The following is a 19,262-nucleotide window of genomic DNA, read 5'->3' as shown; positions in this document are numbered from 1 at the left end:
TGTTATTCAACTTTTATGTAAAGCCTTTAGGGAAAATCATTCATAACTATGGAATTAAATGTCATCAATATGTGGATGACACCTAGCTCTGTATCTCTCTATCCAAATCCCCTAGTGTTGCAGTAGAGGTTTTGCATCACTGCCTAACAGCTGTGGTCAAATGGTTGAAAGCAAACAAATTGAAACCAAATACAAAAAAGACCGAACTGATCAGGGGATCAGAGATCTTGAAGGACATTGTATTCCCCACTTTTGATGGGGTTCAGTTAACTCTTGCATACTCGGTTAAGAGACTAAGTGTTAGACTGGATCTGCCATGGCTGCTAGAGAGTCAAGTTAATGCAGCTGCAAAAAAGGCCTTCCAGCTCAATCTAGCCCGGAAAGTGGCCCCCTACTTTTTCACAGCCAATCTGGCCACCTGGATTCATGCCATGGTAACATCAAGACTAGACTACTCCAGTGCATTCTACATAGGTCTCCCCTTAAAGTCATCTTGGGAAGGCAAAGATTAAATGAACAAGCCCTCTGAGGAGCAATCTCCACTGGCTCTGTCTTTTAAAACTACCCTGTGCAGAGAGGTGAATATGCTTCCCAGCTAACATTGCATCTCCCTAACTTGAATGTCCTGGTGTAAGAGAGAGAGTCTATGTGCAAGCATGTTCCACAACCATCTCCCTGCGTGTAGCTTTGATACTTCACCTGTTTTTACTATCATTATTATTACAACATCCATGTGCATGGCACTTTACCAAGTATAGACAGACAGGTGTCCTTGCACCTACCTAAAATTTGACATAAGAGAAAGCACAAGGGAAGAGAGGTGGAGGCAGGGGATAAAGGGAAGATTACATACTCATTTTATTCCAGTTACACTTAAGTTTAGTTTTGTGGGGTGGGGGTGGGGGAACAGGATTATTAAAAGATTGTGCTCGAAGTTTCCAAGGTTCATGGAAAGACGTCTTCTGGAGGTGGTTTCAAGCATATGGAAAAGTAAAGGAGACTTTATTTCTAGTAGGTATTTTTTGCATTGTGTGGTCTGTGCATCATTTTATATCTCATTGTTAATTGTTGAATCACGTGACAACACTCATTTAAACATATTTGTTACCTGCTTTCATTGGAAAAATTTGGGCTGAGTGATATGCAAACTTGTTTGGTCTGTGTTAACTATTTGACACATGCCAGTGATTAGTTTAAGCGGCTACAGGTGATTTCCTAAGTGGTAACCACTTGCGAGCAAACTGCAGAGTGCGTCAGGATTTCAGTCCAGTGGCACCTTAGAGACCAACATGTAGGGCAGATGTCACTGTGTGGGAAGCTGATCCTGACCCTCCTGCAGTATCCAGTGGAGGAGTGTTCAGTCACATGATGAACCCCACCTGCAGTGTCAAGCAGCAAAGGCCAAGACATACTGCTGAATTCTGAGCCAAGGGCAATAATGAACGTGGAAAACTGAACCCTCTGCCTCTTGTGCCTGGGCATGTGAAATTGTATCCTGATGACAACAAAGAAAGGACAGGGCTTGGGGCCTACTGGCAGGCACTCTTGGGCAACCATAGAGGAAGCTGGAGGGACCCAGGAATATGGTGCACCTGCTGCAATGTGGTTCCCAAAAAGAATGGTCAACGGAGTCCAGTGTACGCTATGCTGGGCAATATTGGGTATTGTCCACGGTGTCCACATCTTGGCCTTAATTCTTTTCCTGCACACTTTATGCCGCCGTTGGTTGTGTTTCTCCTTTTGTGATAGATATTTAGTGAAACATTCTAATGCTTGCCTGTCAAATATTCCATAAATTTTTTTCTCTCGACCATTAGCTATTGACAAGGGAACATACTAATGTTGGCTTAATGCAGGGATTGAATCATACCAGCTGTCACCCAGTTCCTTCTGACAAATATTTTCCACCATTAATGGTTTCAGTGCAGGATTTATTAAAAAATATATAATCCAAATGTAATCTCGTTTACTGGCCTCTTACTGCTGTAATGCTGCTCTTTTCTCATTTGTAGACTTTTTTTCACTTTAAAAAACTGGAATTTTTTTGAAGTGGGGGGGGAGACTATGTATTTACAATGGGATCTGGTACTGCGAGTGTTTTCAAACTGCGGGGGGGGGGCTGGGCTTCTCTAGGGATGGCGAGACGGCAGCTCCAGGAGGCCCAGGCTCCTCCCACTGAAGGTAATTGGTGTCAGGGATTTTTCTTTTCCGTACCAAACCATTTTATGGGTTCCTGCTTTTTGCTCCTTTCTTTTGACCAGCATGTGCTCATGTACAATTAGTTGCATTGAGTAGCAAAGCTTTTCTTGCACTGTACCTGTCCAAAGCAGGCTATGTGTGGCAGATTGCATCACTGAAACTAGGAGGAGGAGGAGGGAGAGGGAGGGATAAGCCTAGCCTTCTCTCTGATATTGTGGAGAGGTAGGGTTTTTAAAGGCGGAGAGTATTTGGGCCTACAGTCCCCTGCATGCACGTGTGTACAGTCCAGGGGAAGCTTTAGCTGCGGCTTGATGGCAAGGGCAAGATGCTTGAACTCTCTGTCTGCCTGCAGAAGTTTGCTGAGAGCCTTTTCTGTGGTGGCATGCTGACTGTGGAACTCCCTGCCTAGGGAAATTTGCCTGGCGCCATCAGTGGACTTTTAAGTGCCAGGCTAAGTCCGTCCCCTTTTCCAGATCATTTAATAAGTAACTGTGTTGGCTGAGATTGGATTTCATACTTCTGTTTGCTTATTAAAGTTTATTGATGTTTATTATTTTGCGTAGTGATTTTTGTATAATTTTTATAGGACATCTTGAAGATTTTTTTTTTTACAAAATGAAAATACAGGATATCAATACCTTACATATTGCAAGGCTGAAGTGCTGATTTTGCTGAAGCAAATGGAGCTTTATGGGGTTAATTTGGAGCAGAGAAACCATGGTGGGAGGGTTCTTTGCTCCAGCTTGACCTCTCACAAAGCTGCTTTTGTCTAGGAAAGCAGCTATCACACCCCCAAAATTGTTTTGTTTTAAGTGTGCACCTGTAAAGTAGAATTGGGCCGTGTTTCATACCCTTAAGGCCTTTAGAGCAGGGAATCCTGCCCCTAATTGCTGTAAAATCATTCAGACAATGTGTTACTTCTGTGTCCTAGGTTGTACGCACAGAGAAGAACAGCCTGAACAATCGGTTTCTGCCCTGGGATGAGATTGAGACAGAGGCCATTTTGTCTATTGACGATGATGCCCACCTTCGCCACGATGAGATCATGTTTGGATTCCGGTGAGCAAAACCCATAAGACCTTATTCTGGAATAGCCAGCCAAGAAGCCACATCAGGCCCAGTAAATCTTTCCACACTTGGCTTCTTCTTTACCCCTGACCCTGGATTTCCATGTATATTGAGCCTTTCACTGTTGCCTCCATCTTGCATTTTATGGCTGTAGCCTGAAGGCATGTGATAAGGCTAAATAGTCTTCCTTCTGCTCTTATCGGTTTCCCTTGCAGTAGTGCTTTATTTGTAATATAACTTAAGCACACTTTTAATTTGCAAACCACTTGAAAATCTTTATTGGATTTAGGGCCGTTAGAATAAGGTTCTGTTTTTCCATTGCACAGATTTGGAGAGGGAAGGATTAAGGCAGGGTGATCGTGACTTGACGGGATGATGCAATAAGTCCCTGGAAGAATTGGCACGTGAGGCCATATCTCCTAGATCCAGGTCTAATTGTCAACTAGCTGAACATTCTTTAATTATCCCTGATTCTAAGCAATATCCTTTTTGTGTGTGAGTCAAGAATCCATGTAGAGCAGTAGGACAAATGAAGAATCATCAAGGTGTTCTAGTTAGGGGCTCATGAAAAGGCCATAAAGAAAAAAATAGTGGCTCTGTCAACTGGAAACCTAGAACTTTTCACGTATGCTTTGTTCTTGTTTTGGGACTGGTTTCTATAACCATGAGAATGAGAAGCATTGCCTTTGACAAAGGGAAATTGATTGCACTTTGGGTACAAAGTACTGGCCACACTTCTTATCCTTGAGGATCCATACTTGAAGACTGATGTGCAGAGCAAGCCATGCTCTGCAGATCCGGGGGAATGGAGAGAACAAACAGTAACAGACAGTTTTGCATATCCAAACGGTGTTTACCACCTATTGCTACTACTTTTTTTTTAGTGTACAAAGCCAATCACATACTTTATCATGTTATAATCTTTGCAACAGCTCTAAAATGTAGACTGGGTTTATTGTCCCCGTATTGCAGATTGGGGGTGGGGTCAGAGACTGAAGGGGAGGCTGGTCGAAGGCTACCCAGTTAGTTTGTGGCAGGGCAGGAATTTGAACCAGGGCTGTCCCAGTTCACAGAGCTCAGTCTCTTACAGTGAAATCCTAAGCAGAGTTACTCGAGTCTAAGCCCATTGATTTCAATTGGCTTAGACTGGAGTGCCTGTGTTTAGGGTTTCACTGTTATCCACCCAACGGTACACAGCTCACTGCATCCTGAATTACCTCCAGGAAGTAGATTGAAAGTTTCCACTTGTCCATGGCCTGATGAGCCTGGTGAGGTGATCAGTCTCCTTAAATGATTGTGAGACAGCAGCCCGACCCACTTGACGGAAACAGGGTGGAGAAGGTGGGCTCTCCTCTCCCAGACCTATTTGTCCACTCAAGGCAAGAATCCCCCAAGTTAAAACAAGAGGCACAATTGGCTATAGAGAAGAAGGACAAGGTGCTGGCCTCCTCAGCCGTCTTCCGAGCTATTCCTCTTGGTTCCCAGATTTGAGTCTTGTGCTCCTTAGTCACGCCACAGGAGATTTTCAGGAGAATTAGCTGTGCAACTCCCCCCACCCATTTCTTTGTTCTCCTGTAATTCCCACTGCACAAAGAAGCTGGGTCACAATGCATGTTTATTTTAAGTTACAGGCCTCTATTTATAGTATTAGTAAAAAACAGATGTGAGGCTGCTTTGCTCCAGCATGACATGCAAAGTCGTGGGAGTGTTGTGCAGAGAAAAAAAAACATGGTTTGAGTTATGTGCAAAATTACTGTTGCTTGAGGCGGGGGAGGTTATATGGAAGGCAGGATAAATCTGGATAGGATCCTATCAGCCTTTCCGCTCAGTCTTGCCCAATTTCTCCTCCCTCGCTGCAGCCCCGATCTTGCATGACTTCTGTTCACATCGCTCCCCTGGTCCCTGCATTTGCTCTCCTGCGTCACTGCATTGCACCCAATTTGGAGATGGTCTCAGAGTTTGCTCAGTGGAATCTCGTGATTCTTGTGCAAGGCAGGGGATCATCCTAATTTCTCAGCACCGGGGGTACAAGAGCCACCAATAAGGAAAAGAGCTGAGGAGGTCTGCCACCTGTTCCCTGTGCTCCAATCAATCATTTTCACTTCTGGGATTATTGCTGCAGCCAGTTGATACAGGCTTTTGATAGGATGGCTGAATTTTCTCTCTTTCCCTGATTTGGCTGTGTTTTCTCAGAGATCAGAGGGCAGTAGCTCTCACAATAGTATTTAATGTGCTGGCAGTGAATATAGTTTAATCCACTTTTCCAGATGTTTTCAGAGCATAGTGAGCTGCGGCCTGGACACATGTAAGAATATTCACTAAACTCGGGTCCATGCTCCAGAATTGCCAGAATAGAAAACTTGTGTTAACCGCCATGTGCAAAAGCAGTCTTGTAATCAAGGTCTTCAAGACAGTAAATAGATCAAGAGATGAAAAAGTACTAGAAACATTTGCAAAATGAGGGTATCTAAAACTATCCCCTCGTTAAAGGAATGCCAAACCTTTCTCTTCTTTCCTTAGTAGTCTTTTTCTCCAAGGAAGTGGCTGGAATTTCCAGGTCTCTCCCATGCTGCTCTGAAATGTTTAATGGTGGTGCAAACAGTTCATTGATGGAAAAAATAAAATTCAAATATAAGAGGTTATTTTTTAAAAATAAAAGTCAGAAAAAAACTTATAGTAGAAACAGAAGAAGCTTTATTGTTTGACTCAAAAGGGCCCTTTGTTTGTGTGGGGAGGAGCTGAGTATTGCATTGGGAAGTGGCCTGTATGTTCTCTTTTCCTACACAAACAATTAATATACGGTGTAATTCTGGCAAACAGCCTGTGATGCTTTATAAAATATCTCAGACAGGCAACTGTCATTGATGCAATGACAATACTGTTTTCCTGGTAGTACTCTTTGCTGTCCTTTCAGCATGCTGCTTGTCTTCCCTGTGCATTGAAGTTCTTATCTTTGCATCTGCAGGGTTTGGAGGGAAGCCAGGGATCGCATTGTTGGATTCCCTGGGCGGTACCACGCATGGGACATCCCTCATCAGTCCTGGCTCTACAACTCCAATTACTCCTGTGAACTGTCCATGGTGCTGACAGGTGCCGCCTTCTTTCACAAGGTAAAGGCAAGCGGTTTGCGATGACCTCTAGTTCCCTTGGAATGGGTTCTGATTGAGTTCCATCAGCAGAGCTCAAATATTTTTGTAATAAGTGAAGTTGCAAGAAAATTAGCTACGTGAACCATCTTGCACACATGTCTCAGATTTGCCAGACCAAGTACAGTCCAGAAATCGAAATGCTGTTGACCACAGTTTGATCTCAGCGTCTTGAGAGAGAACAGAGGGTGACCTTGGGAGATTGAGTGCATGGCCAGTGGCATTTCAGCATTTTTCTGGGCTGTTGCAATGCAAAAACGTTGATGTTGGCAATTCCTTACTTCTGTGTGCTAGAGGTGAAGCAAAGGCAGCTACTGGTGATGTTTGTTTCTGCCGTTTGTTGAGTCATCCAAAAATAGGATCTCAGTTGGACCAGAGCAACTGGTCATTAGCCACGGGTTCTTGAACCAGAATTCTTTTTGAGTCAATACCTTTAATTCTGAATGTTTGGTTCCAGAAAATTTAGCTTTTATTAAGGACTAATTGTGCCATTAAAAGACACTCTTGCACGCTTTCTACAGAGAGATTGTAACTATTTTCAGAAAGTGAAGGGAAGGAAAAGATAGAGATTCAGATCTGCTCTGGTCCTGCCAAGCCAATAGGTCAGTAATATTCTACAGCTAAGCTATGATGGTGAAATGGAATGTCCATGTGGAGTCTCTGAATATCAGTTACTGAGAACAAATAGCGGAAGGGCATCACCTTTATACCCTGCTAGTGAGCTAACATAACCATCTGGTTGGCTACTGTTGAAAATTTAATGCTGGACTAGATGGGCTTTTGGTCTGATCAATCAAGGCTGTTACAGTCTGTGGAATATACAAGTCTCTTTATTGTCCTCGCTTTCCCATGTATTTGGGCCTAGGGGTAGGTGATTTCTTAGTATGATCCTAAATCTGGTCAATGGAAGAGCATATTCCTCTGATTTCAGTAGTCTTTTATAGGTTTTTGGCTCTCCTTTGACCTTTGCCCAATCTTTCCACAGTACTATGCCTACCTGTATTCCTATGTGATGCCACAGGCCATCCGTGATATGGTAGATGACTACATCAACTGTGAGGATATTGCTATGAACTTCCTGGTCTCTCATATCACCAGGAAGCCACCTATCAAGGTAAGCACGTGGCGGAAAACATGAACGTTCAATTCCTTCCATTTTCTGGATGGGCAAAATTAGACATGAGAAATTCTTACAGCACTTCGAGAAAATGTTACAGTTCAGCTTTAGTCAATATCAGTGAGCAAGGGGCAGCCATTGAGAATGCCCCCCCCCTGGAATTATATATAAACTTTTCCAGAGAAGGAGGAATAATCAAGAGGAACGCATCTTGCCAAGATGAAGCGTATGAGTTAAAAGCAGGACTTTGAATCATGCCAAAGAAGAGAACTGGAAGCCAGCTCATCTGCTGAAGTGCCAATATACTGTATTTTTCCTTGATGCTTTTCATATTAAAACGGAGATGGGGGAGAACCTTGTGTACTGCCACTCATAGGTAGGCTTGCTTGGTCCGCAGTGGATTTCCTTACAGCATAAATGTGGACTGCAATCTAGGATAGTTGAAAAGAAACCGGTATTCCATCTCTCCCCAACCTATCAAATTTGATAGGCCTTTTGCTGCTAATAAAAACTTCCCCCCTCAGTTTTCTAGTACCAAGCTTTGCTGCTTATTCCCCCCCCCTTTTCTTATTTCATCCTGTGATACTGCTCTCCACGCTCGGAACATCTGTCCAGAAGAAGAAGAAGAAGCCTGAGCAAGCCTAACAGTGACTTCTGTACCCCATGCTATTCTATGTCCTTTCCCAGAGAACACTTTGCCTTGGCCCCTCCAGTTGGCCTCCCCATGATTTCCAAGCCCATCCATCCTTCCTTTTCTCCGGTCTTTGCCAAAACACGATGACCTCAAGGAAGAACTCATTTGCATGGATTAATCCGATTTGATAAATCTGCAATGTCTGAAAATAGAATCCAAAGCTTCCTTGGGAGTATTGTTCGAAGCTGAAAAGAGGAGGTGGCTGGACTGAGTTTGCACAGCCCTTGCCGTGTGGGTCAGAGACGCCATAGGTGGGGGCAGCATAGGTCTCCAGGGCCTTTTTAATTCATCGTTGGCATTAGCTGACATTTTCTCCAGAGCAAAATCTGTCTGGCAAATCTAGGTAATTGCTTTGACCTTTTGACTCTGAAATGCAGCCGGGAATGGGGGAAGAAGTGCAGGTTTATAGCTGAGGCTGAACCAGCTGCAGCACCAAAGAAGCTCCTGCTAGGCTCTTGTTAAAAATGAAGAGGATTTGCTTCACAGAGGGATGGGCAACCCTTGGTCTCGCTCGAGTCACAAACAAGGCTCCACTGAGAATGGCTAATACACATCTCTCTGTCTTCCCCTCTCTCCTTCCTCCCTGCTGACCATGATTTCCATGTGTATGAACATGGACACTCCCAGAGAAGAGCTACAGGAAAGTGCATTAAGCTTAGGCTGCCATAGGTGCAAGGAGTAAGACAACTGGCCCTTACACTGGCATTTCTGTTTCAAGGCCCCCTGGCACCTTACACTGAGAAGAATTTAAGCATCTCTGGCAACAGCTCTTCCCTTATCTGCTCACACAATGAAACCATTTCCCCAAACCACATAGCAGTGTGTCTCTGTGATGGCTCTCCTTTTGGGTAAGGGTGTTCCAGGCTGAATCCCAAGAGAGGATGCTTCTCTTGATAGGCGCATTACAGATCCCTCTCCTTTCTTCTGTCCCACTATACTTTGGGGGTGGTCTTGTCTCTGATTACCAGGGACCTTCCAGTAGTGCAGGCTTGACTTTGCTCTTGAGTGCATGGCTCAAATTCCCTCTCTTCTTCTGTTGCTCAGGCAGGGTTTCAGAGGGGATAGGGTCTAGAGGTTTGGGGCAACTCCCTTGAGGAAATGGTTTCTTGCCTATCTTGGCATATGTGGAGAGCGCAGCAAGTTCCGCATCCCCAAGGGGAATTCTCAACGTTTGTTTCCCATGACAGACTACTGTGCTTATATATAGTAACTAGTTCATGGCTATGTGTAGTTTTCAGAGAAGTAAAGTCACACCCCCCACAAAGGCTAAAAGCTCTTTGAGTCCTGAGCCGTGGGCCAAACAATCTGTTTGGGCCTATACTAGAAAATCACCTGGAATTGTGTCCAGGAAACAGTGGGAAGCCAGTCACAACTCCTCCTAGGGTTTTTCACTCTAGGCATCCTTATCTTGTTTGTAGGACACTGGGGAGGAGATGTAGCTCAGTGATGGAGCACTTGATTTGCATGCGGAAGGCCCCCGACATCCTCAGCCTCCCTTTTTGGCTTTAGCTGCAGTACTCTGGCTTGGCCTTACCAAGGAACTCCAATACCCCCATCACGTCTTACTGTCCTTCTGGAAACAGTCCTCTTAGGAGACTTTGTGGGGCAATGATATAATCTGGGGTTTGGAAGAGGCAGCATGCTCATTTTTACGCTACTTACCAGTTGTCTTTTGGTTGCAACACCTTTATGGCTGCAGAGGGTGTGTGGGGTGTCGTTTTTATGATGGTATTGTGCAGATTTTCTATTTTCAATTTATTTGCATGTTGGCCTCTTTGAACGAAGGAATGCTAGGGTATAAATCTTTCAATAAGAATTTTTAAAAATTAAAATCTCCAGTTTAAAGGCTCTGAAATGAGGAGAGACTGGTTCACTTTCTCCAGTTAGAGTAGGTAAGACTTTGTCAAGTAGACCAGTGGCGCAGCTGGGTGAAAGGTAGCTTCTTATATTCATCCTGGCTGTGGTGACCTGGGGTGGGTAGACTCTGTCCCTCTCCCCCTCCTTCCCATCATGAGATAGGGAGTGGATAATGCTGCCACCCACCCACTCCTTCCAAACCCAGGAGAATTGAATGCTCAGGTTCTGCCAAGCCTCAGCGCTCTAACTAGAAAAATGAAACTCCAGGCCAAGGTAGTCCTGGGGTGTGTGAAGAGTGTAATAAAAACCCAGTAACCAGACCAATACTAAGAAGTCTGTTCAAATGTGATGAGGATAAAGGGATGGAGGTTGGAACGGGGAACAGTGGCTTAGAAGTCAAGGTAATTATCATGTGCATTCCACCAAAGGCAAACTCCAAGGAAAAAGGATTACTTCTTGGGGTCCTCTCTTTTGCTGTATCCAAGGCAGAGCATATAATTGAACCGGGCTGCCCCTTCAGCTAAACGAAGGAAAACCAGAACAAAAGATGCTCTGGCAATTTTGTTGTCATTTCAAACTCTGTTGCAGGATTGGCTGATTTGTCCCCACGATTTAGGTTCCTGTTGGGTAAATTTCTCGCCCCTGAACCCTGCAGCTATAAGGGGCGGTGGGCGGGGGGGGCGTGTGCTATTATAAACTTATTCCTTTAAAGAATGATAATTGCTAATGTCTGTTCCAAGCTTCGGCAATCTCCACACTTCTGTTGTGTTCCCAGGCCAACCAGCCTTATTATTTGACTTAATTACCCTGACCAAACTCTGTTCAAGGTTCATGAAGACTCTAAGGAGGGGGATGCTTGCAAGACGGCTTGCTTGTGCTCAGAGGCAACGTCACAGCCTCTGTGCCCTCTCTGCTGGCCCTCCTGGGGTAACTGGTTGACCTCTCTGTGAAAATGGTTGCAGGACTGGTCTGATCCAGCTAGGCTCTCTTGTAGTTTGGCTGAATGATTTTTGAATCATCGCTCCAGTGGAAAACATCAGGCCACTGATCTTTCTCATAGTGCCTTGCTTGACTGGAATGGAATTGGGGGGAATCTCCCTTTTTTGACCACCTTCATTGTTCTCTTGTGCCCAGGTGACTTCGCGCTGGACTTTCCGCTGCCCCGGCTGTCCTCAGGCACTTTCTCATGACGACTCTCACTTCCACGAGCGACACAAATGCATCAACTTCTTTGTCAAAGTGTACGGCTACATGCCGTTGCTGTACACCCAGTTCCGAGTGGACTCAGTTCTCTTTAAGACCCGGCTGCCCCACGACAAGACGAAATGCTTCAAGTTCATCTAATTGCAACCGGTTGGCTGCAGACTTCCGGGACGAGGCCAGCAGGGGGATGGGGAAAGGAGTTCTCTTCACACAGCTCAGAGAGGAAGAAACTCCCCCCCCCCGGACTCTTTCCCCATTCTGTTTACTTTGGGACACAGTCGTGAATTCCGCATCTGTCCAAGCCCCACCGAGGGAGAATTAACAGGAAGTGAATGGCCCGAGGCTCCATTTAAAGACTCTCCTAGAATCACATACTGATGGGGAGGGGGAAATTTTCAGACTTTGGTTAGTCCCCCAGTTAGTGGGTTAGCCAAGAGCAAAACTGGGGTTTTTAAAATATTAATTATTATTTAAAATGGAAGTGTTTTAGATATGCCTCGTAAGGCTTTCTATTTTTTTCTTTTGGGGAAGGGAGTGGAATTTCACTGTTTTGTACCCAGCCCTTATCCCTCTGGGGGAAATTCAGAGCCCCAAGGAAGCCCCCTTGTCCTTGATGAACTGGTGTGCTGCTCTTGGGGAGTGTTGCGCAGGGTAGATTTGGGGGATGGGTGGGGGTGCTTACCCTCTTGCTACCTGGCATACAAGATCTGGTCAGGGCACTGTGGAGGCGATGGCGTGGTCCTTCACTCGGGGGAAAAAATTACTCCTGTTCTCTTTGTTCACCTGTGGCTGCTAAGGAGCTACCTCCTGCTGATAAGTGTTTTACCTCCTTTTCCCTTTGACCCTGCTGTGGTAAAGTGAAGTCCTTTCACGTGCCCACCCTGTCCCACATTCCTTTTGAGCAGGTCACACAGAAGTGCTGTTTTATGGTGACCGGCCAGTCTGTCTCCGTGTCCTGTTCCTTCCCATCAGCGCTATTACAACTGCCCCTGGACGCAAGAGCCTTTCCTCCATTCTCTCCCCGCTGTGTGAGCAGCTGCGCTCTTTGGTTCAAAGGTCTTAATTCATTAACCGGTACTTATGCAACTCAAGAAGCTTCGGTTTGGTGTGCTGTCGCTATGGGGCTGTGCTTCATAGCCTTTTTAAAGGAAGTTTGTAGTGACCTTTTTAAATCCTTTTGATTTGGCACCTTGGCGATTCTGTCTTAGTTGTCTCTTGCATACACGCCCTGTGAGAGTTTTATTGTACAGGTTGCAGGACTTGTGCTCTCACTGAGAATGAAGGCAAGTATGCATGCGGGCAGCCTAATAAAATATATCTGGATCAACCCTTAGTAAGCAGCCTGCAGGCTACGTCTTGCTGAATAAGTCTCCCTCTCCCCTTCCTTTCTCATCTGCAGGAGACCACCCTCCCCCACTGCTTTGTGTGGTGTTCATGGAAGCTACTGGGTTTCAGCTGCCAGCAGCCACTAAGGACACAAAGGCAGAGATGATTCATCTCTGCAGCTCAGGCAGCCTCAATTTGCCTCTGAGCTGTACAGAGAAGGGAGACGGTGTAACCCCCAACTCAGTTTCGGTATTTGAAACCAGTTTTCTTGCTTTGTTAGTGTCTTGAGGAAGAAATTGCATGATTTTAAAGGATGTAGCTTTTCTTCTACAAAACGTTAATTGCCAAGTAGGGGGAGCTGGTTTTGAACAGAATAGCTGAATGGAGGTTGATGGATTATACCACCCTCTCCTTTTGCCCTTCTTGGCCCCAAGGCAAATTGAGGCTGCACAAGCCTGCAGTTTGATTTTATGAACAGACTCAAGCAATATGAACTTCCGTTCTTCTGTTTCAGCCCTGAAATGCCCGCAGCCAGCAGTACTACATGGCTGCCCAAGCAAGGTACAAAGTTTTTAATGCATGAGCTGGTGCCCTCCATTTTAAATGTTCAAGGTGCACATCACTTATCCACCCTGGCTTTAAAACATTCTGGATTTTGATTCCAGGTTATGACTTCTCGAGACCAGCACTGAGGTCTCTGCCAAGCTGAAAGTGAGGCATTTCACTGTGCAACTGGCTTTTCTTCTTTATTTATAGAAAGATGGTCTGCTGAAGGAGCCCATGAGGGCTGACCCATTCCATTAGAAATTCACTACCCCAGGTTCTCTCCTGTTTTTCCAGAATCAGGCCCAATTTAAACATGAGCCAGGCAAGACAAAAAGTTTCCCTGTATGACTTTGCACGGACTCGGCACCTAGTTTAAACTGCACTGCAAATTGGGCAAAACAGCTGCATGTGCTTAATTTGCACACAGGACACCATTCTCCTGGCTGATGGTTGTGCAGGTTTGCTAACTAAGCACTTGTAGCTACTTTGGACAGGTTGCAGTGCAACGTAAACACCGGGACGCTTCTTTGCTTTGCCTGCATCCTATTTCAATCAGACTGTAGCCCTTGCTAATGGAAGATTCAGATTCCTTCCCAGCATGCCCCAGTCTGTACTGCCATGGCTACCATAGGACTGCACAGCCTCTTGGAACCTTTGCTGTGTTAAAGGATGCTATCGGCACTTCATAAGTATGCAGTTGGAGAGGCTGCTTTGGGTCGGTGTTCGTGAACGTAACATTAACCATAGCAGGATCTTTCCTCCACTGGCTTTCCCCCCTATAGTCTCTCTTATTTGCTACTCTTGCACGGTCACACTGGTTTTCTTGAATTGCCTCTATGTGTGTGTCTCATATTAGTACAAAATAGAGAAGCTGAAAACAGAGGACTCTCTCCTTTGTAGACCTTGACGCAATATCTTAACAGTTTAGTGTATCACACAGGTGAAATGGGATTCAAGATATTACAGTGGTGAGCCACATTTAGACACTAAGGTTTCCCCTGCTGCAATGCTTCCTCACTCCCCTCCACCCAAATGAAAATACACTGTTCCATTGCCACTAGAAGCAATGAAGGGCAAAAAGGTCAGCGAGGCAGATGCTTTCATCTACCATGCATTGCTGAACCCTAATTTAAAACTCTTAACTTTCTACGGAGACGTTTCTCACACATGCTCTCTCGTGTTCATGCAATAGCCAGTGCACAGTGAAAAGGAAAGTTTTCTTGCACAATTGTATGCTGATGGTTTCTAGCTTCACTCTTGGTGGTAGTGAATGCTGGGGAAAAGGCATCACGGCACTGTCCGGAACCGTGTCATGCCTCTCTTCTTTCAGCCTGGGTACTGTCCACTCTTGTTTCCCCGGTGCATTTAGACCTCTGTATGTTAAGAGAAGCCCTAGAGAATCTACCTAAAATGAATGCAACAGCAGTGGTCCTTCCTCTTTCTTGTGCTGGTTACGGCTAACCCAGCCTGGGCGTCCAGCAAGTACAGGCTGTACTCCCATGCGTGCAAGCAGAGCTGTGTTATAATTGGCGACAGTGGGAAGCTACGTGCTGAACTCTGTCTGCCATGGCAAGTACTGGAGTTGCTGAGCTCACGATTCAGATGGCAGCAGCTCTCTTAAAATGTGTTCACATGGTTCACATTGAAGGATCTGCTGGGTTATGTTTCTCATCCCCCCGAGCAGTCTCAAGATTGCTCCAAAACATATTTTGTTAATCCAGTGAGCAGTGTGAAGGTGGAGTTGTACCACAAGCTGGTTTTCGGGTTGGGAAAGGAGCATGTTTGATTTAGGGGGACCATCCCTAAAGATGGTCATATCATGGTTGTTACTGCAAGTTTGTCCTGACCATTCCCATGAGATTGGAAGGAAGAACCTGTGAGAGTCTGATTTGATCCACCTTTATAGCAAACCTGTGCGTTTCCCCAGTTCTTGAATGTGTGCTTGTCAGAAACATTCCATCTGAACCTCTGCTGTATCCTTTACTTCTCTCTGCCCAAGTGGCAGCTCTCCTACTCATTTCATGGAGATTGTTATAGAAGGTGAGGGCTGAAGCTTGGAGTGAAGGCTTTCCTTTCATAGGGCACTCTGGAATCCTAACATGTCTATGTTGTTCTGTTGCCTTCTCCCTCCTTTTCTGTGTCCCCCTCTCCACTTGGCATCCATCACTGGCTTTCCATGCCCTGCCACGACAGATGTATTTAAAAAGCTCTGTGAGCACCAAATTTTAAATTGTTGTTTTAAAAAAGAAGCAAGGGGGAGGGATCTAAAATCATGACACGAGCACAATATTCGTATGTTGAATTTTGTAAAAGGATAAAATAAACTCAGAGTTTAACTTCAAAGTGTCTGAAAGTCTTTGGCGCCTTGGAATGGAAGGAAAAACTTCTATAAGACAAGCACGGCAGTGGGAGAAAAACCGGAAACAAGAAACGATTCCGTTTCTATGCTGCTTATTCAGTTCAAAATCTGTGCTGTGTAATCCATATCCACCGTATTGCTGTTCACTTAAAAGAGAAAAAAAGATTGACTCCGAATGGCCCCAGACTCTTGCAATTTTCACCATGTACCTGCTTTTTGTTTTATGCTTTATTTTTGTAGAACTTCATAGATGCCAAACCATTGTATATTGTAGGGTATATTTTGCATACCCTATTGTATAAAGGTGCATAACTTTGCTCGGAACATTTAAAGAAATAGTATGGCACTATCCTGCAACCACCCATCTCTGCATGCAGCCCCAGGTGCAATCTCGCTATGAATACTCCCTCTTCTTTATTTTTAAAGCAGAACCACATCAAACAGAATCTGAAAGGACAAGGCACATGCTACCTAAGTATGTCTGACAATCCTGTAATCTTTCATCATTGCCAGATTCAAGAGGGCTCGACCATCCCAGCTTGGGCATCCTTCTGGTGTGTGTGTGTATGCTCTACGTTTTTACATTTTGTAATCTGCCCTGAGTTTGAGCCAGAAAGGTAGACGATAAATAAATGCAGGCAGTGACCCCCCCACCCCACCAACTCCTCTGAGTTCTCCTCCTCCAGAATTCTGGGCTCAAACAGGTCAATTCCCTTCCCCTTTAACCAAATTTCCACATTCTGTGCTCCTTGAGCATTTGTTGTCCTCGTGTTAATTTTTTGGGTGTTGCTTTCTTTTGGTTAGTTTATGAAGTACCCTTTCCCTGCAGAGTTGGGGAGCCCCCCTGAGTGTAGAGACCCATACCTTGTATGTGACTGCTCTAATTTTGTTATTTTCATAACTGATAGGAGGCCACCCACATTATTAGATACAGTGATAATATATTCACCATGGAAGGTTCAGGATTATCACAACATGGAAGTTCTGGTTCCTGTTAAAGAGGTTTGCGGTTTGTATCTCTGGATTTAAAAGATGTACTTCCATGTGCCCACTGCTGTTCACCACACAAAATATCTCTTTGGAGGGCAGGAATTGGCAATGTATATTGCAGCTTTCTGGACTTTCCTCTATCTCCCAAGTGTTTTCAAAGCATGTTGCAGTGCTAGTATATCTAAAAGGACACGGCCTTCAATTTTACCCATATCTTGACAATTCATTATTGGCTGAAGACGGAAAGAGTGAGACTTAGCAAGAAATAAATTGGACCATCCTGGCAACAAAAGAAAAGGGATTACTGATAAAATGAGAGAGAACTGCTTTGGAGCCAGCACACAGAGTAGAGTTCACAGGAGTTATTGTGGGCTCTCTACATGCATATATTCCAAAAGAAAGGCCCAAAGATAGTTTCTTTTGATTGAGCTTCTTATGAAATGCCCATGACAGCCTGTAATAAATAAAGACTCTCAGGAGTGATGCTTTGAACCTCTGCCTCCGCTGTAGCTTTGGCTGGAAATACACTGAGAACATTTTTGGGATTTTTTAATTTATGCTCATTTGAATTATATAATGCTCAGAGTAACAGAATATGACATTAAGGGCAGAAAGGGTTGAGTAAAGCAGTAATTATGTAATTCTAATAAAAACTTCCTAATGAATGAACATTATTGAGATTACAATGACATCTTTCCGTTCATTTTGGGCATTTGATGGAAAATGGTGAATGAAAGTTGACAACTTGAAAGTTGATTTACGAGCGATCGAGGAAGCATTGGCACTGGCTTGGCTTTTTGTCAATCTGATCTGAGGATTTAATTTTTCTAACAGAGCTATTTTCCAAAGGTGTTCATACCACATGCTGATTGCAATTATTGTCGTAGGATTTTCATTGCTGAGATGTGGTGGATTGTGTTGCTAGTACAAGAAACTTGAGTTTGATATGCGGAGATTATGATGAAGTAAAATTGAAGGGTGAGAGGGAGATCCTGCAGTCTTCTAATAATTTGAACAGATGCAATTTTCTTGCAGGGTGGGATGCTATTTAAGACTAGATCCAGGGAAGCACAATGGCCTTAGGTGCATCATCAAAGCAAGGGCACCTTGGACAAAGCCAGGTCACGCAATGATGTTTTAGAGTGTAAGACAGTCTGTTTAACATTATTGTCATTGGTTTTCACGATAGAAAAGGTATCATTCAGGTTGTGGTATGCAAAGGGTGCCATGTAGTTCCATTTTACAGTTGGAAACCATTTTCACACATTTCTAAGGAGGTGGTTTTTGTGTAAGAGTAGCAATAAAATTCTTAAAAAGTGAATATCCAGAGACTGAAAAAGAAGACAGCAGGTTCTTTTTAAAACAGAGGCAAGAGCTTGCGATGTGAACGGGCATTGCGCTCCTCAATGGAGGAATGTTTCATTACTTGGGGGAAGGGGAAATGACCCCTCAAATAAATTGGTTTGCAACAACTGTTCATGTAAAGCGTCGGTGGTTCTGTTGGAGAGAAGGGGAAAATCCACTGACCCAAAAAGATGCCTTTGCAAGGGCTTTGACTTACTATGAAGTAAAGAGCAGCCCAGCCTATCAAAGAAGGGGAAGTAATGAATGAGGCTGAAAACAAAGGAGCAAAAGGGAAAAAATATAGGGAGAAGCAGGGCTTGGGCTGAAGGAGACTTACCTAAGTAAATGTGGTAGGAACTGTGGTAGCAGATCAGTTTTTAGGAAGATTGTACTACTGTATTAAACGTCATCTGGTGCTCCCTGCTCAGACTCGGCTTGCAGCTGAATGCAGAAAAGCATAACAGAATGTTATTGTGTGGAACCAATGGCTGGCCTCGAGCATTGTTCCCAACATTGCTCAGGTAACGAAGAGGAGGATTTTGCCGTCTTAATTTCTCCAACACCAGATGTAACTGCAACAGGACGAATTGGCTTGAAGTGTAGATATTATACTTAAGCACTAAATGGAAGTGGGGTAAGGCTCAAAGAACTCACACCTAAAATGAATGGTAAATGTTCCTTTATGAAAGGGCAAGAGGAAAAGTTAGCAGTTCATAGCAGACGCATGGTCACTGGGAGTTTCGCTAGTCATGCAGCAGCAAGTGCCATGCATATTGATATATCTGCCCCATGTAGAAAGTTGTGAGTGGAGTTTGCACCTGGGTGAGAGAAACAGAGCTCCTCTTCACGTATTTATTTAGTACATTTCGACCATCACCGCCTCCAAGGACCTCAGGGTGGCATACAAGATTCCCTGACTCCATTTTATCCTCACAACAAGGTTGTGATGTAGGTTATTTTGAGAGAGAAAGCGAGAGACTGACTAGGGAGCTAGCCGAAGCAGATCTACTCAGAAATAAATCCCATTTTATTCAGTGGTGCTTGCTCTCAGAACAGGGTTCTTGGGATTGCATCTCCCAGGTCTCAATCCAACGCACCGACCTCTGTACCACATTTACTTGCCTTACTTCACTTATTACATTAAGTAACCTGAGGTTAAATTTCAGTTAAGTAAAATGCCAGCCTGGCCCACAGTCTTTTGGCTCCTCAGGTCAGTGGTGGTGCCCCCACCCTCCTCAGGTCAGTGGTGGTGCCCCTGCCCTCCATTGCCTGAGCACACACATTGTCAGCCCTGCCACAGCACACGCTAAGACCCAAGGAGACCATGCAGCCAGAGGGAGAGAGCACCACAGGGCTGCCAGCTGCTGGCTCTTCCTCCCTCCCTCCTTCACAGGGCCGGGGCAAGGGAAGTGA

At 44.7% G+C, this 19,262-nt stretch overlaps 1 protein-coding gene across 4 annotated transcripts in view; it reads left to right on the top strand.

Moving 5' to 3' along the window:
• EXTL3 (exostosin like glycosyltransferase 3) overlaps positions 1-15,514 on the top strand; it is a 196,010-nt gene extending 180,496 nt beyond the window's left edge. For all 4 annotated transcript variants that reach the window (XM_054988380.1, XM_054988398.1, XM_054988389.1 and 1 more), the window contains 4 exons: positions 3,131-3,258; positions 6,233-6,377; positions 7,399-7,527; positions 11,216-15,514. In XM_054988380.1, the coding sequence (XP_054844355.1) occupies positions 3,131-3,258; positions 6,233-6,377; positions 7,399-7,527; positions 11,216-11,425 (612 nt within the window). In that variant the 3' untranslated portion in view covers positions 11,426-15,514. The remainder of the gene's footprint in view (positions 1-3,130; positions 3,259-6,232; positions 6,378-7,398; positions 7,528-11,215) is intronic.
• The last annotated feature ends 3,748 nt before the right edge of the window (positions 15,515-19,262 follow it).

Source organism: Eublepharis macularius, chromosome 1, assembly GCF_028583425.1.
Source record: "Eublepharis macularius isolate TG4126 chromosome 1, MPM_Emac_v1.0, whole genome shotgun sequence".
NCBI lineage: Eukaryota > Metazoa > Chordata > Lepidosauria > Squamata > Eublepharidae > Eublepharis > Eublepharis macularius.
Note: the sequence above shows the minus strand (reverse complement) of the source record. Positions and strands in the feature narration are given on the sequence as shown.